Source organism: Larus michahellis, chromosome 8 (assembly GCF_964199755.1).
Source record: "Larus michahellis chromosome 8, bLarMic1.1, whole genome shotgun sequence".
Classification (NCBI taxonomy): domain Eukaryota; kingdom Metazoa; phylum Chordata; class Aves; order Charadriiformes; family Laridae; genus Larus; species Larus michahellis.
Window position 1 is genome coordinate 50436312 of NC_133903.1, and position 27387 is coordinate 50463698.

General features: G+C 41.6%; 1 protein-coding gene across 6 annotated transcripts in view; it reads right to left on the minus strand.

Annotated features, from left to right (window-relative positions):
* Window positions 1-234: 234 nt before the first annotated feature.
* RAB3B (RAB3B, member RAS oncogene family) overlaps window positions 235-27387 on the minus strand; it is a 58084-nt gene continuing 30931 nt past the window's right edge. For all 6 annotated transcript variants that reach the window (XM_074599172.1, XM_074599170.1, XM_074599171.1 and 3 more), the window contains exons 3-5: window positions 13295-13413; window positions 5292-5416; window positions 235-2425 (exon numbers count right to left, since the gene is read on the minus strand). In XM_074599172.1, the coding sequence (XP_074455273.1) occupies window positions 2238-2425; window positions 5292-5416; window positions 13295-13413 (432 nt within the window). In that variant the 3' untranslated portion in view covers window positions 235-2237. The remainder of the gene's footprint in view (window positions 2426-5291; window positions 5417-13294; window positions 13414-27387) is intronic.

Consider the following 27387-nt stretch of genomic DNA (forward strand, 5'->3'; position numbering starts at 1 on the left):
CTACTTCTGCTACATTAAAACACTGCACTGCGCATTCATTGGCCAAATAATCCTTCTTTTCACTTTGTTTTAAATCTCCGTAGTGATTCCAGGTTGCTGGGCTCAAGGATCATCACCTTGTCAAAAAAGATCAATGTAGTTTAATGTATTTTAAAAGCTTTAAAAAGATACCCTCTTTATACATGCCCACGATTGCCTAACACACTAGCAACGAAGCTCCCACAAGGTCTCTGGCCACACCCGGTGACTATATTTCTCTTTATTTTGCAGTTTCAGGGGTTTAGATACAATAACCACATTCCACAAATCACACTTCCAGTACAAATCACACACACACCCAAAATACGTCACAGTAAAGATTTCTGAAAGCAACATAGAAACAAACGAAGGGATCAAGCCTTCACCACGATGAGCTCAAACTACATCAACGTAGTTGCATTTTTCTCCAGAGTATTGTGCTTTTTTCTCAGAACTATTACACCTCGAGACAGAACGAAATTACAAAGGCATTCGCCAGTGTCACGATCCAGCAAATTACAGTGCAGCGGGCAGATACTCGACTCCAGTTTCTGACATCAGAAAGTCTCCTGGGTCAGAGGAGTTCATAGGCCTAAAGTAAAGCCATAAAACTTCTCGGAATTGTCACCTTAAGACAGCAAACTCTCCAGATCCACCTAATTTACACTTTCAGACACAATTTGCAATCCCTGTTTGGAGCTGGGATGCGCAAACAAGTGTATGATCATAAAGGCAAACAGTGTATGTCATTTCACAGATTCACAAAAGCCGTTCCTCCATACATTTCAGAGAAGTACAAGCTCTGCGTGTGGCTAAGGCACACGGAGTTCTGCACACAGATGTAGAAGTTTTGTCATTTTAGAGATGTTGGAAGTATAAGAATATTTTATATGTTAGGTATTAAAAATTGTTCCTCCCTTCAGAGAACGATGCAACAAAACATCTATAGGGTAACTCTAACGGGACATCTTTGCCACTTCTCATTTGCAGTTATGTTTTATTAATCAATCTTCCTGTTTTTTAAGTTATACTTTGTGGTTGAATCTGAAACCAGAAAAACCACCCCCACGCACACACCTATCCAGCACAAAATTTTAAAAAAAAAAAATCAACAACAAAATGCAGAAAGAAAATCTAGTAATCTTGGCACTAATATTTTCCAGCACTCACATTTTGGCTCCTGGTATTTTTATCTTTCTGAGACAGTGCTCTTCCAAGTGTTACATGTCAGATTTTGCCTCCCAACTAAGCATGCAGCAGCCAGTTCCTCCTTTCCTCCGTCCTGCAACAAATCCACCGTCAAGCAGTCAATCAGAGTAGATCCAAACCTGGAGAGATAAAACTATGGGACACAGGGGAGGAAAAGCTGGCGGAGAGTAGGCTCTTGTGCTTCCAGGAAGAAAGGATTTGGGATAGCAACACCCCCAGCACCCCGCACGCTGATGCTGGTGGCGGCGGAGAAGGCAAGGCCAAGGGCAGCCCCTGGAAGGGCTCTTCTCCTGCACACAGCACCCACCAAAAGGTATGGCTGCAAGGCGGCCTCCTCCTTCTCCTCCTCCTCTTCCTCCCCCCCTGCCTGGCAGCTTTGATTCCTCCAGGTGCTCTTCCTCCATTCAGAGGTTTGACACAAAACCCGCCTCACCTTCCCACTCCGCTCTCTGGAGGACCTCCAGCTGTCAGGCAGAAACGCACTGCTTTCTGCTCCATCGTACAGAAAAACCGAGGTCCATGCTAGAGGATGGCAACTAGAGGTGACTCATAATATCTGGGGACTGATTTTTTTTTTAATGTTAAAAAAAAAAAAAGCATATTCTTGCTTTAAAAGAGATTTTTTTCCCCTCATACCTGATCCCTTCTAATTGGTTTTTATGTTTCCTGCTGTTCTTGACCAAAAAACCCTTTTTCTGCAGTACAGGAATTTATAATTAAAAATGCAACATTCTCTGCGGAAACAACATTTGCAACACTATACAATTCTTTTTCTTCAGTGTAACTCACATTAACACTAGGTGCACTTACAATATTTATTCAGATTTTTGTTTTTTTAAATTATTGGATGAGGAAATATATAATATTAACACTCCAGCACATTAAACAAACATACCAGTTTCCTACAACAGAGACTTCTGCCTTTGGACTACATGATAATGCACCACCACAAATGAAAAGATAAAATTTCGTCAGGAAAGGAGGAGGACACTTCTCAGCGAGAAAGGTCACTAGCACGAGCAGTTCTGCTGCGAAGGGGGAGGGTTGTCTGTGAGTCGCATGCTCCTTCCCGAGGTGCCCCTGGAAGGGTCCGATTCTATACTCTCCGACATCTTCTCACAGATTATATCCACCAGGCGCTCAAACACTTGCCTTACATTGATGTTTTCTTTGGCACTAGCTTCAAAATAGTCAAAACCTGTGAAAAAAGTAGGAAAAAAAATTAAAATTGATAGAGGCTGATGATAATGGAGATGGTTTTTAAAATACTAACCATTTTTTCGGAATTCACCTTAGTAAAACAAGACATTGGACAATTATTAAGGTCGGTTGATTCCTACAATCTCAGAACACTGAGCAGAAATACTTCTAAAATTTATCAAGCATCAGTAAGAGTCAGAGGGATAAACATGTCACCTGGGTAAACTCATCTGCAGATGATACAGATCTGAATAAACCCAGGATGAGGGAGTCGGATTCTCCCCTTACATCAGTGACGATCCCCTGGGCTGGAGACATGCCACCAACCAGCAATGCCCAGAGGGTCCCTCCTCGGATGGGGCTGGCTCACTACCAACCACTGCTGCAGCCCGGCGGGAGCAGAGAAGCAAGATCCCGGCTGTATTCCTCCTGCTGACCAACTTCTGCACTTGTGAGCAAGAAGCTCCATGTCTTTGGTCTTGTTTTTTTTCCCCATTCTTTGTCTGTTTAGACAGAAAGCTCTTCAGGGTGATTAACACGCCTGGTCTGACAAGCACCGCTCAGCATTGCTGAATTACAAATAATGTTGTGTGCCTCCTACAGAGGAATTTCAGCGGCCGGTCCTGCATCAGAGGGGCGTTCTGTCTGCCCTGCTTGCTGTCTTTTTGATGGTGATTAAAAATTTATATAAAAGGCACACAAAATCAGAGAACTGAACTTAGATATTTGTCAGTCCCACATCGGTTTAGCTTCTGCTGTGGCATAATCTGTTTTAGTGTAGCTCACATTCAGGCCAACAACAATTTCTTAATCTGATTAAGAAATTATTTCATTGATGTTAATGTCACTATACAAACTTAGACAAACACACTGAAGGATAACCTTTATGTGAATCATTATGATGAAAGCTAGCAGTTTAAGCAGTCAACAGTCAATTAAAAAGATTCCTCCCACCTAACGCGCCACGTAATTTCAGATCATGCTGTACACATTAGCACAGTTAAGATAAGGAAAAAATGACTGATAATAGAAGATACATTTTTCGGACAGGCCAGGGACAGAGCTGGGGATTCTTCAGCAGAACAGTTTCCTACTGATGGAGTCGGTTGCTGTGGTAATGCTGTGTGCGTTTGGCAGTGTCCCATACCTAAAGAATTCGGATTCTAGATGCCGAGTTTGTCTTTAAACAAACATGAATTTTTTGGAGAGAAAAAAACATGAGAAGTCCAAATAGGAGTGTGAGTTCCAGTAAAACCCTCTATTTGCTGTTACATTGTTCCTGACAAATTTTCAATTACTAACAGTGTAATTACTCTTGGAAAATATGTGGGCACACATATATTCAGAACGGTTTTGAGAGTCTGCAAGCCAGGAACCGAGTTTATTCACCTTCATTTTTTCAAAAGCAAATTAAATTCTGATGTGTAAAAAAAGAGCCCGTAACTGATTTTGCAAACTAACCATGTCTTCGTTTGCTTTGCTAGTCTTACATGTAAAGAATTATTATTACAATAATAACAAAGATGGGAAATTAGAGGGTTTAGTTTGGTATCTGCTCATCATTTGCTTATGAAGGCAGTGCCTCAAGGCTCCAGTCATGAATGGGACCCCTTTGTGCTTAGCGTATGTCGAATTTATTCTAGAAGGCTCTAAACCTGTGGGCCTTTGCAGATGTGATTTTTTTTTGGTTTGGGTTTTTTTTTGTTGGTTTTTTTTTTTTTTGTTTGTTTTGTTTTGTTTTTTTGCATGTGAAACATGAAAAAATAATCTGATTGCTCTTAACTCTTTGGAAGAGTGACCATCTTTTTGTTTATATCACAGGTCCCTATCACAAAGCCACACTTTATACCCACCTATGAGCAGGGTTTCTATACCTTCCCTTCATTAAAAAAACAAAACAAAACCCCCAACTAATAAATACTCATCATCTAAGATTTTACCATAACTGGCAATTTGATCAAGGTCATACTTTAAACTACCACAATGTATTGGAACTCCAGTACCCCCAGTTTAACAATATATTATGCACCTCCAGTTACTGCTTAAGAATTGAGGACAACATCGGATTTTGTAAATTGGGGATGATGGTGATTCCTTTGGGTCTGGTAAGAATCTCTAGTTTTACAAGCTAAAGAAATACTTCCATTATGCCGATTCTTTAAGAGAAAACAACAGTATAGTTAAATCTTAACACAGAAGCCCTGATTCTGTATTAAAAAGCTCATATATGCTATGATATATAACAAAAAATGATAAATAAATAAGAAATTAGGATAAGTTTATTTTGCTGTTCATTCTTAAATTGTCCTTGGAATCACAGCTTCCTCTCAACGGAACTGTTTTGCTTTGTCTATCCCACATCAATAACATAATGTCATTTCCCTACCTGGATAGAGAAGCCTGGTACATTTTTAAAATATATTTTTCTCAACTCCACAGTTCTGATGTATAAACATCTTTTTTCATTGTTTAGTTGGAAAAAAAAAAGTTTCTTCTACAAAAAAAATTCAATGTTTGTATTCTGAAAATGACTATATGGTACTTGGAGACCTGGAGACAGAACTGTGTTTATGAAAAAAATTCCTCTTTTCATTCCGCTGAGCTAATAAAAGCTATTCTCTCCAGACAAACTTTTGTCTTCCATACATCCTTAGATATTGGCTTTACAGACACAGCAATGCTACAAGAAGGTAGTATTCAGCACTAAGCAAGTAAAATATCGACATGGAATATATTGCGCTTCTTAGTTGTGATACCATTATTAAAGTATCACTGCTGGAAGGACTTTTTATCTTACAAATTAAAAGGAGCACAGTATAAAGACACAGAGGAAAAGGAGTAGAAAGAAAAGCTTTGGCATGTACCTAGTTGATCCGCCAGAAGTTTCCCCTTCTCCACAGGAACAATTCTTTCATCCTCCATGTCACATTTGTTTCCGACCAGGATCACCTGTGCGTTGTCCCAGGAGTAAGTCTTGATTTGTGTGGCCCTACAGCAGGTCAAAAAAAGATTGTTACGTTCCACCAGCTGTGCCAAATTACCATCATATGTTAAGCATGAAAACAAGTACCATTAATGACCACATCAACATCTCAAGGCTGTATGTTGGTTAAAAGACAAATGACCAAGCTTACACATAAAGCAAGAGCACAGACTATGTAATTTATAGCACCATTCTATTTTACTACTCCTTAACTTTGTGTGACAATAAAGTTTCTTGTTAAGACTTTGCAAGTGTTTTAAAGATCCTGAGATCTTAAAGATCCAGACAAAATGCCAAACTGAATAATTTTTGAAGTCTAGGGACAAAAAAAAGCATTATTCTAAAGCTTATTCTCCTCCAGCTGTTATCTGTCAGAGGAACAACAATCAATTATACCTCTTAAGTATATTGTCCCTATAGAGAAAGCCATACAATAGATACACATCTCATGCTAGATTTACAACTTCTTAGAAAACACATAACAACAACGATGCAGAGCAAACAAAAAAGATGCTCATTTACTGCAGAGTTTTAGTCACACCATAAGAAATTGTATTTTGAGAGTCAAACAGATGGAAGCATTAAGTCATTTTTGCTTGAACAGGAAAACTGGTTCATGGAGACTGAAAATTGCATAGAAACGTGGGAACGCAAGCTAAAGAGAAACACAAATTTAGTGAATCGGGAAGATATGGGAGGCTCTGTGAGCTAATATTTGAACCCAGCAGGATTAAGTGATACCTAAGGCAGGAAACAGCAGATGCAATCACAGATAAATGCCAGCTTCAGTGACAGTGGGACCAAGCGCATGGGAGCTTAAGCATGAACCTCTAAAGCTCTCTGTGGCTCATGTTGAAACTGGAGTGGAGCTAGCTGTGCACCCCAGGAGTCTGACCTTCCATTTGCCCTCTTTACAGTTTTTCTGTGACAAAAAAAAAAAAAATAAAATTTTTCTCTCCAGTTTATCCTGAGGGACCAGTCGTTTCCCACCGTTCTGGGTGAGGTGTCACAGAGCGAGCAGCAGAGCAGTATTAGCTTGGTACCATTCATTTTCAATCATTTTTTCAGACCGGCCCAACTTATTTTATCTTCACCAAGTCAGCTCTATCTTTTAAGACTCCCTCCTTCCCAAAGGTAATTAGGCTGCTCTGCCAGAAGCGATACACTCCCTCCCTCCTCCAGTCCCTGACTCACCTTCCCACTCTTTGCCCCTTCTCGCCACCCCTCCATACAGGACACTACAGGTTCGGGCAAAACCTGCCATTTCTCCCAGGAGAGCCAGAAGTCCCCTCAGATTTTCACTTCTGTTTAGTTTGCCTGAAATCCCTTAACAATAAAGCACTTGAATCCTTCTCTTCTGAATTAGCAGCAGCCTCCAGCTCTGATCTACTAATGATAATTTTTAATTAGTTTGAGTTGCTTACTTGCCTTTTCCATGGAAGGCAGCCAGTCACGTTACTCCACAGCTGTCTATGAAAAAGGGGGTCATCTCACTGTGCTACCTGCCTTTAAGCAGCAGCCCGTTTGGATCGCACTGGAAAACATAAACCTAAACCAAGCGCACTGCACAAGCCCAGACTCATACTGCAACACATAAAAAACCCTGAAGACTTTGTGCAGTGAAACTTTTTACTCTTCTTAGTGTCCTCCTGGAAAGGCACTCACTCCAGTCCCAGTTCTGGCTCCTCCACTCCCACCCTTTTGAGTGCCTTCATGTAGACAGGCCCTGTGAGAGCTGGTATGAGTCTGAGATGATTTTATGCAGTTCTTTGGGGTTTCTCAAGTCTCATCACAGAAGGGGGTGACCTCAAAAATCAACCAAAAGCCCAGGAAGATGAAATCTCCCCAGTCTCCCTCCATAAGCAATAGAGAGAAAGAAAGTCTTTCCAAATTAAATTTAAAACACCTACAACCAGGTGTCTCTTCTGACTCCCAGTCCTCTCTCTGGATTCACATCAGCCCCTGGGGGGTCGTATGGGGACACACTGCCAGATCTTAGCTACTTAAACAGAATTACTTAGAAAATGAAAAAGAAGAAAAAAGCATGAGCGATCTCCCACAGAAAGTCATCCTTCTCCTTGTTTTGTATAAGCTAGTGAAAAACCTTTCTCGCAGAACACTGATATCTACATTTATTAGGAATAAAAAACAAGCAAACAAAAAAAGTCTATGAAGAATGCGTAAAAGAAACCCTGATCCCCATAAAAAAAGAAAGGCAGCAAGTTTCCAGAAGCTTTTGGAAAGGTAAATAAATAAATAAATAAAATAAAAAGGCCTGTGCAATTGAGATGTTTCAACAGGGCAGTCCAACATACACACTGGGGAAAAACATATTTCTGTGACACAATAACAATGCTGTGCCTTATTTGTGCTGAATTCCCCAAATTAACAATAAAGCATGGTTTTTATGCTTCACACTTTGAAGAAAAATAGTCTCAGGTTCACAGTTACATGGATATATCAACAACCTAATTTGGAGATCAGCCTTAAAGATAAATAAAGCTGATGACTTGTGAACCCAGCTGTAACTTAAATCTAAGTTAAATTTAACCAATTATTTTCTTCCCTTCTGTGAAATTGTCTAGATTATCCAAAGCAGAGTTTCCATAATATTTTCTATTTACTTTACAGTATCAAATGCCAAGTATATTCTGGTTTCAGTACAGTTTCAATGAGGTATAAACTCACTGATTTATCTACATACAAAACTATCGAGCCAATGTCAAATAGTAACTGTCAAAGGAGCCTACTAAAAAAAAAAAAAAATCTAGAAACTGAGCTGAAAGCCATGAAAGCTTATTTAACCCTTTCATTCACCCTACAGGAAAGACGTCTTATTATTCAAACAAAATAATTTTCAATTATCAGGTAAAACCCATTTTTGCTTTTGCCCATTTATGCTTTTTCTTATAAAATAACCTGACTGTACTCTTGCCACACTGCAGTAAGGAAAATCGCTCAGGCTTAATCTTTCAAGGCTTCTCATACAACCTGTTGTACCTTTCCCAGTGAGGGAGCAAGAGAACAGGTCATGTCCTAAATATTCCCAAATACATTTAAATTGAGTATCGTACTCTTTCTCAGCTGCTTTAAGATAATAATCATTAATTGGGGTTCTTCATGGGAATGAAGGAAAGATTGTACTTTACGTTCATATACTACCTGGAGAGCTTATCTAAATACCTGATACACAGCCATAATCCTCCTCAGTCAGGAGAAAGAACGCCTTTACTTGGTTTAGGTAAAGTATTTCTGGAGTGACACAAAGCAAACCAGAATCCTCTTTAAGACACCCACCCATAAGAAGGGTGCGGTGAAAAGATCACCCAAGGAAGAAATCATATGGCAGACTGGAAGAGATATTCTCATTTCCTTTGTAGGCAAGTGAGGCCAGGTCAGGAGGCCGTTAAAACAGTCATATGCCAATGAGCCAGAGATGAGAGGTACAGTGCACCATACGTAGATGGGAGGCAGTTTTAGAGGGGATGTGTTGGAGCTTCGTGACAAGGCTTGGAGAATAATAAGGCTAGTGAGCACAACCTGCTCTGACAATTTGCCAGCTAGAGGAAGGACATAAGCGCTAAGATGCTGGAGAGGTCTAGAAGGGAAAAGACTTCTCTCTGGTGGACAGCTGACTTTGCACAAGGCTACCTTCCCACAGTTTCAGTGTAATTAGGAAGATGAATTTTGAGATGTATGTGCACACCCCTATGAGCTCAACAGAACGCAAGAGTTTGCCATGGGTGATAGCTTACTTGGAGTGCTAGGCCTCTGGTTCAGCTGTTTGTTCATGCTTTTGGATTGTTTTCTGTAGGGAACTCTGCAGGAAGAGATGGCACAAGAGAAAGCAGTGAGATGGGCTGAGACTCACATTGACAACCTGCTTACCCAGTATCTTAAAAAAACCACCTGAATCACTAAACAGCAGTAGTCAGGGCACCAGCAAGAAGTAACAGGCTTTCGGAATGGAGAATGTCCTACTGTAAAACGCACAGATGACTACTCTACACAATTTGACCCATTCCAAGATTTCGTGACAATTTTAGGACCAAGGCATTATGTTCAGGTAGGAAATTCTTACCAGGTGGTGAGAATGGCCTGGGATGGACAGCAGCCAAAAGTTAGTGGAAGGGGCATCACTTCATATTTTATTTGCTGATGATTTTTTTGAGGTATCCTCCTAAACTTGATTGTGTTTGCTTTATGAACTCAGTCCCATGATCGCATGGCAGGTGGCTTACTCATCTTCTTATGCCAGAGAAACACTCAAATTCCATCCACACACGCTATTTTAGAAATAACTGGGAAGGTTAACAAGTTCCTTACTGGATTTAATTCACATTAACTGAGTCCTGCTGATTTATTCTCAATGTCTAAAAGGTCAGCCTATCCGCTGCATCATGTTGCATTTATGACAAAATATTCAACTTAACAGTATTCTTTATTTAGCGTAGCTGGACACTGAAAAATGCATCACTAGCAAGCTAGGATAGCAGGACACTTAAAAGAGAGAAAGGATGCGTAGGATTAATTGCTGTAATTTCTGTAAACTTGCAGGATGTAAGAAGACCTGGGATGAGCTTGCCTGTTAGCTTTTGAATATATTCCAGGTGGATGTCTCATTTAATGTCAATGAGGGTTGAAGCATTGTCTTAGAACACACGTGATGGATGAGACAAGGCAGGGCTGAGCATCAGGGGCATGCTGCTGACTTTGCAGCCTCTGCAGCTTCCCAATTGCTGCCACTCCATCCTCTCACCAGCACCAAAGAGAAGCACTGCAGGACTATTAAGGCTCTGTTATTAGTATTAGGCATGCTGCTGCTGTCTCACACTTGACCTGAGGAAGAGACTAGGCTCATGGAGATACAGGCTCTGAGCTAAAGGAGCTCAAGTAGTAGACACCTTCATGTTCCAGGGAGAGCACAGCTTCTGACTGAAGACCAAATCCAGTGTAATGTTTTTTTGAAGCATAACTGTATCACTCAGCATGGAAAAAAAAAACCCCAAAAACCAAAAAAACAACCAAAAATCCTACCTACTCGCTATGCTAGCAAATGTCAGAGGCTGATATAGCAGCTTCAGTACCAGACAAAAGCTTTTGTTTCCATTGCTTGTCCCTTTGGAAGTTTAGAAAGCAATTTTGCAGACTGGGAAAAAAACATCTCTTAGCTGCATGGCCGCTAGAGGACTCTGCTGGCCCAGCGATGCTGGCTTTGCCACAGTCCTCATCTCTCCTGTGGACAAGCTTCAGAAAGGAAGGAAATGGGCTACCACAGGCTGATTTTATCTGCCCCACTGCATCATTTGGGCTCAGAATCTTAAAACTGGTTAGAAGGATTCCTGACGTACAGAGTAAAAACAAACTGACGGTTCACCTCTGTCCTTTCGCTGACAAGGTGCTCTTAGCAAAGATATTCATACAGCTTCCATAGCACAGGAAGACATAAATTCAAATACACAAAGCTGACCTTTCCTAATTCTTACCCGTGCACCATCACCTTTGATGGAAGAGAGGTTAGACCACTTCAAATACAAAGCTTCAGGTTAAACTTTGCCTGTACAAAACTTTAAAATAGTAGCAGCTCAGAGACTGAAATTTGGTATTTTTTGGCTAAGTTGAGACTCACAAGCAAAACTTAGTACAGAGGAACCAACAGACAGACAGATGAACTGGTCATATACACCTTGTTTCATCAGGGAACCAAGCTGAAAATATTTATAGTTTAGTGAAAGAAATTGCCCTCACTCACATGCCTGTACTCCCATGGAAAAAAATCCCTGTGCAGACACTTGGAGAAACAGTTTCATCTGAGCTTGGTGGAAAGTATGCCATGTGGAGGAACCCAGTTTTGGCAAAGCCTTTGGGTTTGTGTTTATAGCAAGGAAAACATTTATTCCTCTATCGTTAGCTGCTGATGCACAGCTCAGGGAAGGTGTTGCAGTTCACCTTCTGCAGCATGGTGTCCTGATACTGGAGATGGGGTGAAAGCGGAGACTACAGCTTTAGATGTAATGATCATGACCAACCGCTTCAGTGGATGAGAACAAATAATGGGCAGTCTTGGAGGAAGGACAAATTACTACAAGAAACATTGTTGTGGCTTTTGAGTTAGAACCTAGATTAGGGAATATAGAATAGGTGTTCAACAAAAAGCCATACTGAGCTGGATGCTAAGAGCCAGTGCCATAGCTCGCATATGTTCCAGGAGAAGCAGGCTCTTCTGATCTGCTAGGTAAGAAAATTTTAAGTCACCTATGTGCTGCTGTCACATGCTCCTGGGAAGCCACTGAGATCATAGAATCATAGAATCGTTTAGGTTGGAAAAGACCATTGCAGATCAACCTATTGGACTTGGGAGATTACATTAACAACCGCATTGCCTTTCCTCGCACGCTGACCGTACCTATCTGCAGTATACAGCAACAGGGTAACAAGCTGAAATGATTGCAAGACATTTGAGAGGGGCCACAAGGGAACTACTTCTGAGGATAAACAAAGCCCTTCCCCTGCCTCCCCATGCCCTGTACAAAGTCTGGTATCCCTTTGAGAGGATGCCATGGCAGAACGTGGGCTCCAGCAACAGGGTCCAGCCTTCTGCTTATCTGTGCTGTGCCTGCGGCCGCTACCTCACACCAGCAGCTCAGATGTTTTCCCCCCAAGGCTCTGTGCTGGGTCCCTGCTGAGAAAACACCTCCCATCAGCTGCAGGCATCGCCCGTGGCCACAGCAACGACACGTGCTCTGCCTCTTCTGGGAAGACCTCTACTCTTCCTTCTCCTACGTGTACTTGTCTGGAAGGCAGGAGAGCAGGAAGAAGGTCTGGGCCACAGCTCCGCTTCCAAAATCAGATCAGTGTGGGTGAGATGGGACATTTCTTCTTGAGGAAGACAACAGGTGGCATGAGCTACAAGGGGAGCTTCCAGGTAGGGAAAGGAAAGCACACACCAAAATGTTGTGGGAGATGAGCCTGGCTACAAATGCAGCTTTGAAACTGCCATGGAGTTTTTAAAGTGACTGACCTGGCACTTTCTTTTTTCACTGTAAGCCAAAAACATTTCCTGGCTTGTCATCAGAAACCATTTTCTGATGTTTCTGCAGTTACACTGAATTCAGTGGAGCCAGAGGAGCTTCTAATACCTGAGAATCTTTTTCATGGCTAGTTTTAAGGCTAAGTCCCCACCCTTCCCATTTAATAGATAACTGCTTCTCCTCCATCCCACCCTGATCTCTGCCCTGCAGAGTTGTTCAGGTCCTGCTGTAGACAATGGTAACAGACAGGCCCTTTTCCAAGGGGCACCCTTGCTTTCTGTCCTAAACCTTGCTCTTCCTCCTCTTATTACAACTGTAACTAACTTAAACATCACAAGTTTCAAATGGCTAAAGTTAGATTTTTAATTATTGCCAGTTAGGCAAGGTGAATACTGTTCCATGTGTCTATGCTTGTAGGTTCCAAAAAATAATAATCACTTTTTAAGGCAGTTTGGAAAGATTTAGCCTTATTAGATTTTAAATGAGATTTGACTTAAACAACCACTGTTAAATGGAGTGTTTTAGCAGCATACCCAGAAACCTCATAAGCCCAAATAATGCATCAAAAGGATTAATTTCCTTACAATAAATTAGGACTTTTAAAAGCAACAATTGCTATAGTGCTACTATATTTGAATTGTAACTTTTTCCATTAAAGTCAAGCCGTAGAACTGTTTCTAAGGAGAGTTTCAAAACTAAACTATTTAAACCAGAGTTTAGGTGAAAAGGAAGGAATACGGTGATGCAAAGCACTGCGGAGGGTGGGATGTCAGATGTCCTCAACAAACAATTGTGAAGAGAGAACTGGCCAACAAACAAACAAACCTAACAACAACAATAACTTATTTCCTACCAGTCCTGCACTGCATTGAAAGAGTCTTCACTGGTGATATCATACATGAGGATGAAGCCCATGGCTCCTCGGTAGTAGGCTGTAGTGATGGTCCTGTATCTTTCTTGTCCAGCTGTATCCTGGAACAGAAGGGAATATTAGGCTTTAAGACTTCAATTCTCAGAAACAGGAATTGTAGTTAGATCTAAAATAAGGCAGCCATTTTTTTCTTATTATATATTTTAGAATTCTCATTTGCTCCCACTGAAATGAACTCTACTTAGATTTTAGCATTAATTGGGCTTTTGCATCAACTATGATTTGTTAAATGCATTTTGACACATGTACTATTAAAAAAATAACCAAAGATGTCAACCCTTTAATTGCTCTTCTCTGCCTCAGTCTCAATGCAATAATAAAATCTTAGCAGAGTTCACCGAAAGCTGACACTTCAAAGCAGAGGCAATGGAAAGCAGTCCAGGACCATACCAGGCAAAAGACATTTATGTGCTGCAATTTCATGTCACGGACAGGAAAACATCCTTGAGATAGATGCTGTGGGTGACTTGGTTCTTACCTGAGGTTAAAGACAACAATTAAAGACTTGATGCAATGAAAATTATTCTACGAAGAGAATTTAATGTGGAATGTCCCAATCACAATGTCTGAGGTGCACGTACTCCTTCAAGATTTACTAATCCTCTCCAGCTTAATTCTGTCTCTAGAGTGCTGAAGAATATTTTTACCTGCAGTTGTCATTTCTGTGTTCAGCCTGGAAACACAAAGGTGAAATCCTGGCACATACAACAGAAGCATTTCAAGACTTGTGACAGCTGGAAAACACATCAGCTACCATCTGTTGGATGCCAACAACATTTATTCTGCACATTTTGGGTGCCTGCTCTTAAACTGAGGAATATTTCTACATCAGATCAGCAGTCCGGCAGCCAATCCGTTCCCCCTGGACCCGCCTTCTGAACCAGGGAGAGAAGTTGTGTGCTTAACAGTATCTCCCATTCAGGAGATACCTATCATCTGAAAAAGCACATTCCGTCCATCTTTTGGCACACAGCAACCCCGTGAAACAGCTGCAGGGAGGCAAAAGGCCTTACCTTCATGTTGGATGTTCAGCGTATGGTATTGACTCTACTTACTCTTATGGGCCAGCAGTTCTGAAATGAATGGTCCTCCAAAAAATTTAGTCCTCCAAAACCCACACTTAAGAAAGCATTTACTGCCACTGGTTTAAAATGCAATTAAAGTTTCTCTTCTCTGGAGAAAGAGACCCTAAAGGACTTATCACTCACTTAACAGCTAGGTGGAAGAGTGAAATAAGGCCATGCAGAGCACTCTTGCAGAAGCATAGAGCCAGCTTCTGATCAGACACAGCACATCACCACAACACCAGAAGACACACAGAGTGGGAAACTCCTCAGCTTTAAAATCCTCCTGTCCATCATTCCCATACGTGCAGCTTTGTTTTGCTGCGTGCAAGAGACAGCATCGGCCTTTCCAGAACACATGCCAGCCAGTCCCTGAAAGGGGAAAACATCAATGATCACCTGTTGTTCTGCACCAGAACATCAGAGAGGCTCTCAGTGGGAGGAAAGCGCTTTTAAATAAACTCCCTGCAGCTTGCTTAAAAGGCTCTGCCTATTGCACTACCATGAGACTATCCACAGCTGTAACATGCTGCGAATTTCCCAGTGGAGAGATTATGTGCAGCAGGAATCTTGCTGGTTCTCCACCACGCTTCTGGAAAGAGAAGGGATTTTCCCCCTGAAACTTGTGCATTTATTTCAAGACAGGGTGGTCCATTGGCTGATCACGGCGAGACATTAAACACTCACTGAGAAAGAGTCCTCCTATTCCCTCCCGACAAGAAGTACCAGAATGATATACCTCACAGCCCGAGTGACCACTTCTTCTGCCATTGATAAATCCATCACAGAACACTCTCGTATTCCCTGACACCGCATCCTCACTTAGCTGCTGAACAGCTAAACCAGCCATGCCAGCTACATCCTGACTGTATTTCAAGTGCGAAAGGTCTCAGCAGCAATTGGATCATTCTGTTTCTTCAGACACATGATAGTTGCTTTATTTTCAGCCTGATTTCCTAAGGACATGAGAATTATTAAATCATCGGTCTCCATACATATATGCTCCTTATAACTCTGCTGACTTCCGATCAAATTTGACACTCTCAAAGGTACATTCTTACCAATGTCACAAAATAGTTGGTGAGGTGAAGAAGAGCGCATACCTTAGCTGGGGAAAAAAAGCTTAAGTGCAACGCGTATCTTTTTCTGACACCAAAGGATCCGCAGGGGAGAGGCTTTCTTCATGCCTCATTATGAGAAAGACCTAAATCAGTATTAGCAACTTCTCAGATCCTGCAGACAACAAGAAGAAACAAATCCATAGGAAGTCGGGCTTCTCCAGTTCTCATGCTCACAGCCTTGCTGTTTTACACCTGCATTCCCAGGTTCTTCTGTCTCCCAAATCTCATCTTCTGTTTTCTGCTCTGTGTTTAACTAGTGCTCATTTTGATTTAGGGCATGAGGCCGTGACCAGGCAGTAAGCAACTGCAAGGCACGTTGTCTAGCTACACACAGAATAATTTGGAAAGAAATTAAATTTGACAATGGCTCGGAGCAAGGAGTTAGCTCTAAGGATGTACACCCAGGCTGTCCTGGGAAGCAGCCCCAAGGGACTCTGAAGGTGGCCTCCAAAACCTGCCCTGGTACCATCCCAGTGCCTCAGCATAAGGAGGAACTGGACTCCGCCCGCAGAGTTCATCTGTGTTAAAGGCAAACTGTGCTATTGCCCAAAAGGTCTGAAATTTAGTTAACTCTGGTTTGTTGGTTTCAGCATTCTGCCCACGAACCCCCTGTGTGGGGGTGGGCAAGAGACAGGAACGTGGCTGCAGGAGGTACAGAAGCCCAAAGGGCTACATGCCTCTGCTCAGCCATAACCCATTCTCTGGTCAGCAATGCACTTACCTCATTAGGAAGGCAATTTGCATATTCATTAACATCTACTTAGGTGCCTGCCTTCTCAGGTTATCAAAGGCAGGGGGGGAAGGCATCCTATATTTCACGGTATGTAAAGTTTACTCATAACCTTGCCCTGGTAGCAATGTGGTACGGTGCAGAGCTGTGATTCATCTCTGTGTGAGTCACTGATGGATTCCTCACCCTGTTTCACTGTACAGGCACAGAGCATGTCATTTCCCCTTAAAGGTCTTTAGCTGCCTTTCTCCAAATCCATTTGAATCTTTGTAATATCACCCTGAAGTGAATTTTTTCCTCAGGTTATGTTAGCTTCTTAGGCAGCTATAAACTGCCTTACTTTTCTTGACTCGCACCATGGCTTATGCTAGCTCCAGTGAATACCACACACTCCCCAATACTTCAACATAAATAAAATAAAACAAGCTGCAAAATCTGAGCTCAGTTTCTTCAACATTTACAGTAGGTGTCCTTACATCAGTATAAACCACCATAAACCTTAGGTAAGTAGGCATTTCAGTGGTTTATGTGCAAGATGTTTATCTAATGAAGGAGCAAATAACTGACACAGATTGCTTCCCCCCCCAAAGCTGTTTGCAAGATTTCCAGGTAGGCCACAAACTCATTAGAAGACAAGTAGATGAGGCACAGGCAGGGATCAGCAGAAACCCGGTGTAGCTCTAATTAACAGTCTAGCAAATGCCTGGGAAGAAGAGCCCAAGCCTTCAGCATTCAGAAGCCTGTTTGGCTGTCCCTGATGAGGAATCAGAAGGCTTGGTTGTAACCAAGCATGGAAGGGTCTCTGAGAGGTATATTTACACTAACGTGCTAACAACTCTGTTCTTTTCCAGCTTACATACGCACCCGTCCTTGATACAAACAATTAAAAAAACCCCACAAGACCATTAGTTGGTAGCTTGAAATAAAAATTTGAAGGTTTTGCATTAATGAGCAATCAAAATTCAGTGTTTATCAGAGGAGAAAATGACCTAAATTCATTTGCAGTATGTGCAGATGCCCTCTACTCACAAGATCCATCACCTAAACATTCACAAAGGGAGCACAACCAGCTTTTCTTAAATTTGCTTGGCTGTCTCAGCTGAAACAGCAAGGTACTTACACAGGAAACGTATTTGAGTTTTTAAATCACAACAGATGCTCTTTGCTGCAGGTCTGAAAAATCAGATTCTCTGACTCTGAACCATCGCTCTTCTAGTGAAGATTTCCAGCCGCAAGCTCTTTGTTCCAAATAAAATGTCACTGAAACTTCTCATCTGTACCGGATTTAAGCCCCTCAGCACCATGACTGTTCTATCAGTATATGTGACAAACAGCCTCTAAAGAAATAAGCCTTTCAATTTGTTTTTAAAAGGACTATGGTTTGATTTTGGATTATTTTTTTTTTAAAGAAAACAAAACAAAACATAAGAGTCTCCTGTTGTCCAGATGCTTGTCAACAATTAGAAGATGCATGTACTTGGCACCATCCTTGCTTAGGCTGCTCAGACTCAGGACAAAGGCTACCTCAACTCCAATAACCATCACCAAACACAATTTTGGGGCTTCATCAGCCGTGGTGAAGGAGAAACCTCTTCTTCCCTGCTGTTCAGCATCACATCATTTCGCATCTTCTTCAGAGGCTAGTCAGCCTTGTAGACAGGATCATGGGCTTCAGGACCCCATGGTTATAGGGGCAGCAAGTTGTTAGACATCAAAGTGTTGGGAAACACCTGCCTCCCTGCAAACATAGCTCAGTTCTGAGCCCGACTGGCCACGTCAGCTCCCCTTCTCTACAAGACAGATAACCTGAATAAGCAAGAAATAAAGGCACGTCCTTAAGGCAGAGGGCTGTTTGTCCTGCTTCAGGCCAGTCTGGCGCTCAGTAATACTTGTCCCCTTTACTTTCTCTTCGATCGGAATTCCTGGATGTTACATTAACACACGCACATTTCCTTTGCAAGAGTGCACTTTTGCGTGCAAGGCACCAACAATCAGCTAAACAAAAATCACCTTGAGAAAGAGGAAGGGGGTTAAAAAACAGCGAAGAACCACAAGGGGTGAGTGAAAAGAGTGACCTTGGGCAAACTGGTAGATGCCGTTAATAAGAGAATGTTAACATTGAGCTTACTGTTCCTGCTGGCAGCTAGAAATAGGAACAAACAGGCAAGCAAGATGAGTCACTGGTTAAGACATGGGAAAGACGTGATGTCATGAAAAGCCTGTGAAGTTTCAATTGCTGCCAGGAGCAAAATAACACCTGGTTCCTTCAGAGCTCAGCTCTGATTAAAATGCTCGAGTTCATCAGATCGTATTAAGCACTTTTTTTTCCCCTCTCTTGTTATTGAGTGCTCCCATTGCCCAAGAGTCACTGGAACCTACTCGACACATTTAGATACTTTGAGAGCCAGTTTGATTTGAGCAACATTAGCAAGATGCAGCAAACCATTTCTGTTGTGAAAAAAACCCCAACCCACCAACACAAAACACCCTGCCTTTTTTGTTAAAAGGCTCTATATCCTTACAAGTGTTTTTTAAACATTTCCCCACTATGGCTATCTTCACTTCAACTCTTTGAAGGCTGTAAAACCAGAAGCCTTGGATAATTTCACTACGACCGGCTGCAGAAGCTTCACTTTTCCCATCCTATCGTGCTTACCCTGTACAGAAGCTCCTATCACCTTGTTTTCTCCAGCATTCCCACATTAACTGCTCTCACCGTGGAGGTGGAAATTTTACAAAAAGAGACTTTTAATATATGCACAGCCTATGAGAGCTCACCAGTATCTGGTCAGTCATCAGAGGCCTCAGTCTTCCCCAACATACACACGCTTTAAAAATTGTCCCCTGTAACTCAGTGGCTGAGTGTCCCTTCAGGTGAGGCACTGAACTTTTCTTTTTAAAGTACTTTTGTAAACCAAGTTGATGGACAAGGAGGAAAAAACAATCAGTGTAGGTTGACCTCATCCACCATTACAACATTTCTGTTGGCTGGGAAGCCCCAGTCCTTTAACTTTGCTCAGCAGCTCCACACCATTGAAGACAAAAAGTGAATGACTGAAAATACAACGGGGTGCATTTGCTCAGCAGAATGCAATTTCCAAACTGGAATCAGGCCAAGGTACTGTGATGAACACTCCTGCTTATGACCTAGTAAGATGTTAAAAAAATTATTTCCATTTTCCCCGGTGTCTTGAGATTGTAGTGAGGATTAGCAGCAGTTGCCCTTCCTGATCTGTGAAATGGTAAGGAGGATTGAAATAGGGCTGCCTGCTTATGAACCTTATCTGCTCTTCTCATCTTTTTGCAGATTGAGTTTCTCTGTTAGAGCATTTAAAAGACAGTGGCTGCAAAAGAGAAATCACACGAAGAGGTACACACAAAGATGAAGTTCATTGTGCACGTTTCTTAAATTTTACAGAACTGAAAAGTCCTCTTTTTCATGACTAAGAATTAATATGAAGATCAGTCTGATATTTTTTGATCCTTCCTGATCCAGTTACCTTGATAGAATAATAACGACATGCCTTTAATAAAAAGGTGTAGCATCCATACCACATACCTACTTCCAACTTCCACTTCTTTAGCTGTGAATAAACAGCAGAAGGTAATAGCAAACAAAGTTCAGAGGTATGATGCATTTGAAAGCCCATCCACTGCAGGCAAGTGATAAAACCATCGCTGCTATGATAAAAAAAATTAAAGAAAATATTAAGAGTGAGATCCTAGAATAAACAGCTTTTTAGGCACTAAATGCATTTTTATATAAGAATATTTTGCCAGTTTTGCAAGATCTTTTTAGTTGTCCCACACATATCCTTTAATTCCGTTAATTGTAGAATCATAGGGTTGGAAGGGACCTCTGGAGATCATCTAGTCCAACCCCCCTGCCAGAGCACTGTAAGAACAGCTGTACCATGCACAGATGTCTGAGCAACGTTAGCCACTATAAGCATTATTAATTAGCTAGGGTTGTTGAGAAGCAGATAAATTAATCACAGCCAGAATACTTGAGAAGCAGCACTGCACTACTGTGATGAGCAAGTGTGGACATCCTAATGGTCCTGCAGCACAGTGGATAGACCATAAATGGTCCTGCGACAGCCCAGCTACCCCTGCGTGGGTCGTGCTGACCCATAGAGATGTCCAGCAGCAAGGAAACTCTCAATACGTTATGAATCAGCTGCCAAAGGAACAAATGCAAAATCCCCGAGGAGGAAGTTAAATGGTCTGCCATACAAATCTGTCTAAATTCAGTAGCCTCGTTCTTTGATCTGGAAAGGTACAAGGACAGGTGAAGGGAATTAGCATTACTGTGCTATCGGCCTGCCTCCCCCTCAAACCTACGCAAGTGAAACCGAGCAAATCCCAGCTCCGAGAGCAGCAGAACAAGACCCAGACTTCCTGGAGCCTATTTCTAGGTGATCAAATGTCATGGTAACCAGACAGAGAGGCAGGCAGTGACAGAGAGAGGGGCTGCTCTGCTCTGCGCAGGGCTGGCGGCAGCCCCCCCGGCTCCGGTCCCCCCCGGCAGCATCACGGTGGTACCCGGTCCTGACCACGGATGCACCACTCTTGGCAAGACCTTCAGGTAACTCATTCACAAAGCAAATATTTATGTCCGAAGGTGTTTATGATTCTCAATGAGTTTGTGCCCGGGAGACCTGTTAGCACCCCAAACCGTCAGAAAACTTAGTTCTCTGCTACGAGCGTCACTCCTAGGGCTTATTCTTAGCAAGGGAAGATTTCAGCTTATTTAGTAGTGGATTAGAGCTAAATCCAGGCCTCATACTTCACAAGAACCTTCTAGAGATATTATGTCAAGGGGGTCAATTCTAAGACAAAGCGCTCAGAAATTCTGGGGAGGTGTTTATGATATTTCTAAGATAAAAACACCAAATCAAATTACAGCCGTGAGGCAAGAACATGTGCTTTAAATTGAAAGGCAGCAGCAAGAAAAAAAAGAAGATAACCAAACACAGTTTATATTAAGAACCACATGACAATTAAAAGACTAATTCTTTTAAGGTCTTTAAAACCTTACTGTGTATTTTTTCAAGATTTGGTGGAAATTTAGAGTTGATCGGGCAATTTCCAATTTATTATCTCCCAAATTAGGAAAAAAGTCCCTTTGCTGAATTCAGGTGAGCATTAAATAAAAATATAAAGACGTTTAAGGTTCTAGCACTCAAGAGGGTAGAATGAAAGCTTAAAGACAACAAAACCCAAGAACAATCTGAAGCTCATAAATCAGAAGGTAAATAGAAACAAAATAGGTACCTTTCTTACTTCAGTGGAGTTTGAAATACATTTTCCAAACACTGAAATTAGCAATAACATAGATTCCTCTATCTCATACGTTTATATTTGATAGAAATGTGCACATACTCTGAAAAGCAATGCAATAAATAAATCTGATACAGTTCTTCACTGGTGACATGAAAGGGTTTTTTTTTAAATTCACAAAAATGTAAAAAAACAATCAAATGGAATTTGAAACTTTCCAAGTAAACCCACATCTCTGCTGAGAATAGAAAGGAAGACTTTCAGCTAAAGGACAGCTATTTTGGAGTAGTCGTAAGCATCTTAAAATAGAGGCTTAGAATTCAAGTTCTTTGTCAACCACAACAGTACACGCATGATGATGCTCAGTAACAACACGAGACAAAGAAAATAATCTGCTACCATTTACCGTAATATTTTCTATTAGAACCACACAGTCCAGATTGTTAAACTAGAAATTTCATTGTGTAGCAGCTGCAGATGGCCCTACTGCACCCAAAGCAGTTCAGTAAGCAGCTGTGAGGTCCCTTTGGGGCTGTCATGTGGGCACGGCACCTGTGGGTCTCTTGGTGTGAGGTCCTTTTGCATCCTTATTTGAAGTTCATCCACCTTTGAGGTGATGCCGTCTCCTCCTTTCCATTTGAAAAGGGGGCCATGAGCAAATACTTCCTGATATACATGTGACATGTTTTGCTGTTTGGTATTTTTACTGTGTACTAATCACTTCATCACCACAACACCTCCCAGCTCCGTCTAGGCTGTGTCCTGCTTCCTAGCCTTTGGCCAGTGGACACACTAAGTGCCTGAGTGGCTCAAATCTCACTGATGAAAAGCACATCTTCTTATTTACCTTTTTAGAAAGACAGAGGAAAACTACAACAGATTTCCCAGCTGAAGAAAACATGGTTTTGGCATAATAAAAAAGGAAGGACACATAACTAATTTATCTGGCATTCAGACAAACTCCTAAGCCAGTTCTAATCCTCTCCCAGCCACTCCCTATCGATCAAGAACTGCTTCTCCCCGCTCTAATATCAAATGGGGCTACAATCAAATTTTCTCTACCACCATTACCTACTTGAGACCTTCCAATTACTTCCCTTCACCAGTTGTTTAAAAACCTGACTTTTAGCTGCTCTTCTTGGCAGGAATCACTTTGCACTTCTAAATTAAAGATACTGCACATACGCTCAGTTTAGGAGCAAGCCAAGCCAAAATCCTTTCCTCTAGTCCCTTTTTCAAGGACTAATGGTTTTGCTAAGGAATGCAGCAAACAGAGGAAAGGAAGTCCTATCTAAAGGGAAATAAATAAATAAATAAATAATCTTTGAAGACCTACATCATTGAAAAAGACCCCAAGAAACCAGAATACATTTCAAAGAGACTTAGCAAGCAGACCACAGCTAGGTCAATCACAGCATGTTCTGCAGCAGGTCCACAACTCAGATACTAATGAGAATATCATGTCGGCACTTCAGATGATCAGGATTTCAATGAGAAAGCCTGGCCTAAACTGAGGTTGGACAGATGCTGCTGGGCCCACCTTACATTGCTTTTAAGTATAATCATCTGGAAAATGAGCAGTAATGGATGTTCGCACCAGTGTGAATCTCATACAGTTGAAGTCAACCAATAAAGAATGAATATTGACAAGAAAAATACGTGTGGAGAACTCTATCATATTTCTAATGATTTATTAAGCAACGCGAGGCATAAAAAGCAACAGACTATTTCAAACCCAACTTGCTGCTAGGCTAACACGTGCCACATGTACACAAGTGGTAAGGGTCAAAGGATTCTCATCCTAGCAAGAAAAATGCTAGCTACAGAGGTTTGCAACAGCACCACTGTTTACACTTTTTACAGGGTCTGAGTGGGCTTCTACTGAAGGCAACAGAATTACTTTTATTGCAGGTAAATCTACGTGGCAGAGAAGACTGTGCTACAGGGACTGCAGTGTCCCTGATGGTGCACTTACCTGCTCTTCCGATGGAGAGCAGCTCTGCTGCCACATGCCTCCAGGTTCAGCTGTCCCCAGCCATTCCCACTAGTGGGACCTCAGTCAGGGTCTCAAGCCCAGCCTACTGCCTCTACTCACCAGGACCACACAGTTCAGCCCAGATCTGGGGAGATGCCATTTGGCGACTGAACTTTGATACAAAATAAGCCCTGAAGAATTGTAGTCTCCTGCCTCCAACCAGTGACCTCAGTGAAGAATCCTGCATACGCAGAGGTCCTGACTTCTTTCCCGTAAGACTAAGTTTCTAGATAAGAGGAAAAGAAGATGCAGCATTTTCCACTTGATCTGTTTCTCAAAGCACATAAGAGACCCTCAGCTGCAAAAAGAGCTGTTAATGACAACTCCAGACCATCTTATTTAAAGCGAATGAAAATCCTCTGTGCAACAGGGACAGCATGAGATCATATTTGTACAGAACACTAAATGCGTATGATGCTTTACAGATCAACAAAAATTTGGGGGCATCATTCTTCATTATATTCTATCAATTTTACGTTAATATAGCTTCATAAAATAGGGAAACTGCACAGCATCACCCCAAGAAAGTGAAGGTCTATCAACAAATCTGTAATTGAAGCAGTCATAGTATCAGGCACAATACAAGCACAAGTTCATGCACAAGCATTATGCTGCTTCCTACATCACCCAGACTGTCCGCCACCAGAAAACTGACAACAGACTCTCTGGATCGTCAGCTCAGTTCAGCAAAGGGCAATTCTACACTCCATTACCATTGCACTTTTAGAAATGCTTCCCAGCCTAGGAATGAATCCGTCCTGTTACATTGGGGAAAACACATACTAAAATATTTATCAAATGAAACCAGCCTCCTTAGCGAGAACTAACCCCTGGGCAGACTGAGCTCCTCTGCGTTCATGTGGAGCGACGTGATTTGTTTGGAGAAGGTGCAACAAGTTGATGTTTTGAGGAATACAAGTTATTTACTATGACAGAGTGAAAAAAAGGGTCTTAGGACTTATTCTTGGTCCCACTCCAGTCCAAATCACTCCTCTTGACCAAAAGGGTGCAAAACCAAATTTTGGAGCAAAGCATAAGGTATAAGTGAACAGAATTAGATCTCCCAATGAGCTAAAGACATTTTAACTCTAAGGGGGCATAACTTCAGCAACAGCATCACTGCTGCAAAACATCATGAAACTACATTTAAATGAACGGCACTTTCTGCCCACTGCTATTTTGCCTTACTCCAATGTCAAAAAAATTATAACTCAACCCAATTTTGGAGGCTCTAGAGCAGCAAGGGAAGCTTTGTTGTTGGCTGCCTGGACCTTACCCTCATGCTTTATATCAAGATTCAGGCAGGGACAGTATCTGGCCTTTCTGCAGAACAGAAATATTTCTGGTCTTGCAGGAAACAGATAATTAGTTTCTGTTTCACTGGTGCACTCATACCACAATCACCATTCTCAGAAGAACAGAGTCCAGAGAATGTATTCCCATTTAAAGCATTAATAAAATTAATACAAAGAACTGAAGGGGGGGGGGGGGAACAAAACAGCTTCTGTTCTCACATGGTACCCAGGTCTTCTTTCTCTATCCAGTGTACCAAAGTGAAAGCAATTTCCCTTGACCAAAGGTTTTCTCTTCATCTTCTGAGTCAGTTAAAAAATTATGAAAGCCACAATAATATCCAGATCTCTTTGTTCAGATGTCTCCTTTTGCTAGTTCTTCATATGAAGCCTGAAGGGAAAGCAGAAGACTTCATCCCTACCCTACCAGCACTCACTGCACCATGACAAAGCACATGTGTGAGGACAAGTGCATCCCGTCTTACAGGCTGAGAGTTCCCATAAATCTCAGACACCCTTGACCAGGCCTTTTTTGGGAGACCATGTGGTAGCATCAGAGCTCATCTCCTGTCAAACCTGCAGCTGAGGAAAGAGAATCCTAAAATCTAATCCACAACAAAGTCTTTTACCACAGCTGAGCAGTACTTTGTGCCAGCCTTCCTGATGCTTAGTGACTAAAACTTTCCTAGATCCTAGTTATCCTCATCAAGTAAGGCATAAATAAATACACTGCAAAGTTTCATCCACAGTGTGTACTCTTCCTGGAGTCAAACAGCCAGACAATACGTGTTAGATGATAAAGAATAAACACTCTGTTCTAATCTCAGTGTCCTTCCACATCACTAATGATATCATATCAAGTCAGCCCTGCATTCATTAGGACAGTTATATCAACAGACAACAAATGTTATATAAAATCTCTTAGATAAGAACAGGCAACATACTGGCACATGTTTACCTCCTTTTAATTAATGAACAGACTAGTTGCAGTCTATCTCATGAAATGAGATGTAAACATAAACGACCTCCACATATTCCCTATCTTTCAAAGCAGCTTATTGACAAGAGCTGACGGACAACTTCTCATCCACACTTGCTTCAGTGCTACATCCATTTCTCTGCCACTTCCAAAAAGGAAGAGGCTGCATTTTTGTGCAGAAAGAAGAAAATCAGCGAGTATTAAAGGTGCATTGCCCACAAAAGAAAATGGGAGGGATGGTACTAGAAATACACTGGGATTTCTCCAGAGGGAATGGGATCTGCTGCAGAGACTGGACTACTGGGAAGGAGACACCTCATGACACATCATGGTGGAGGAAAAAGGGACAAACTGAAATGAGCCAAAAGAACAGCAAAGATGATGATGGGAGGGCTGGCTTACTAAAAAACATTGGAAAGGCAAGCTGTGTTTGGATGAGCTAAGTAACAACAATAATCCCAGGATGCTACAGGGTTTGCTTCAGCAAAGGCAAACCAAGGTGCTTCCTTGGGCAGGCAACAGGCTTCTTCAGCTATGCCAGAGATTGGCAGGGACCAGGTCCTCAGGCAGTCTCTCCTTTGGGCTTGAATGACTCTGCTTCTGCAATTCCCAAGGAACATTAGAAACAAAAGACAATAAAGTGATATTATCCTTGTCATAGTCAATAAGGCAAAAGAACTGCTGTTGATCTCACTGGGTCTACGACTTGTGCCCACTGCACTATTTAAATTTTCAATGGAGTAGGAAAACTCTTCAATCAGTTATTTTATTTGCTAACCACAGACCTCTGCTTCTGCTGGTAGGGGGTTTTTTTTGGTTGTTGGGTTTTTCGTTTGCTTGTTTCTTTTTTGAATCTTTGTGTAGAGTTTATTCTGTCAGTTCCAGGGGTTTGGCCAAACTCGGCATGCACAGAGTTGCAGAGAAATCTTGTAAAGCTTAAGACATTCAAAGTCAAAGATGCATTTTGCTCATTGCATTTTGTCAGCTTGTGACTTAGTCTGAATGTTGAACAATTTCATAGAATTGTAACGCAGATTAGTGCACAGACTGCACTGAGAATTATAACCACACTCTGGAGAAGCAGAGTTGTCACCACCTCTACATCCACATCGTTACTGAAAAGCCATTTCTCAGACAATATACTCAGATTTCAGGAGCAAATGATGGGAATACAATTAATGAAATTATCTAACGAAAACAGAAACTCAATTACAGGCTTCACATTGTGCCTCAATTAGACTGTGCTTAGGTCAGAATTCTCAGGTATTAATAGGATTGTTAAAACAGAGAAAACTAACAAGGAAAAAAAAAAATCAATGCTCATAATTAGCATCTTTGTTTTACTAAAAGGTATTGCAGAGCTTCAATTGCAGTATATAGCATCAGAGAGTTTTCAAACACACCATTATAACAGAAGGGAAAACAAGAAATTCAGAAAGAATGTGCTACATTAACTTGATATTGCCATGGTAAACAGCGCTACAATCTTGTAAGAAAGATTAAAAAGATCA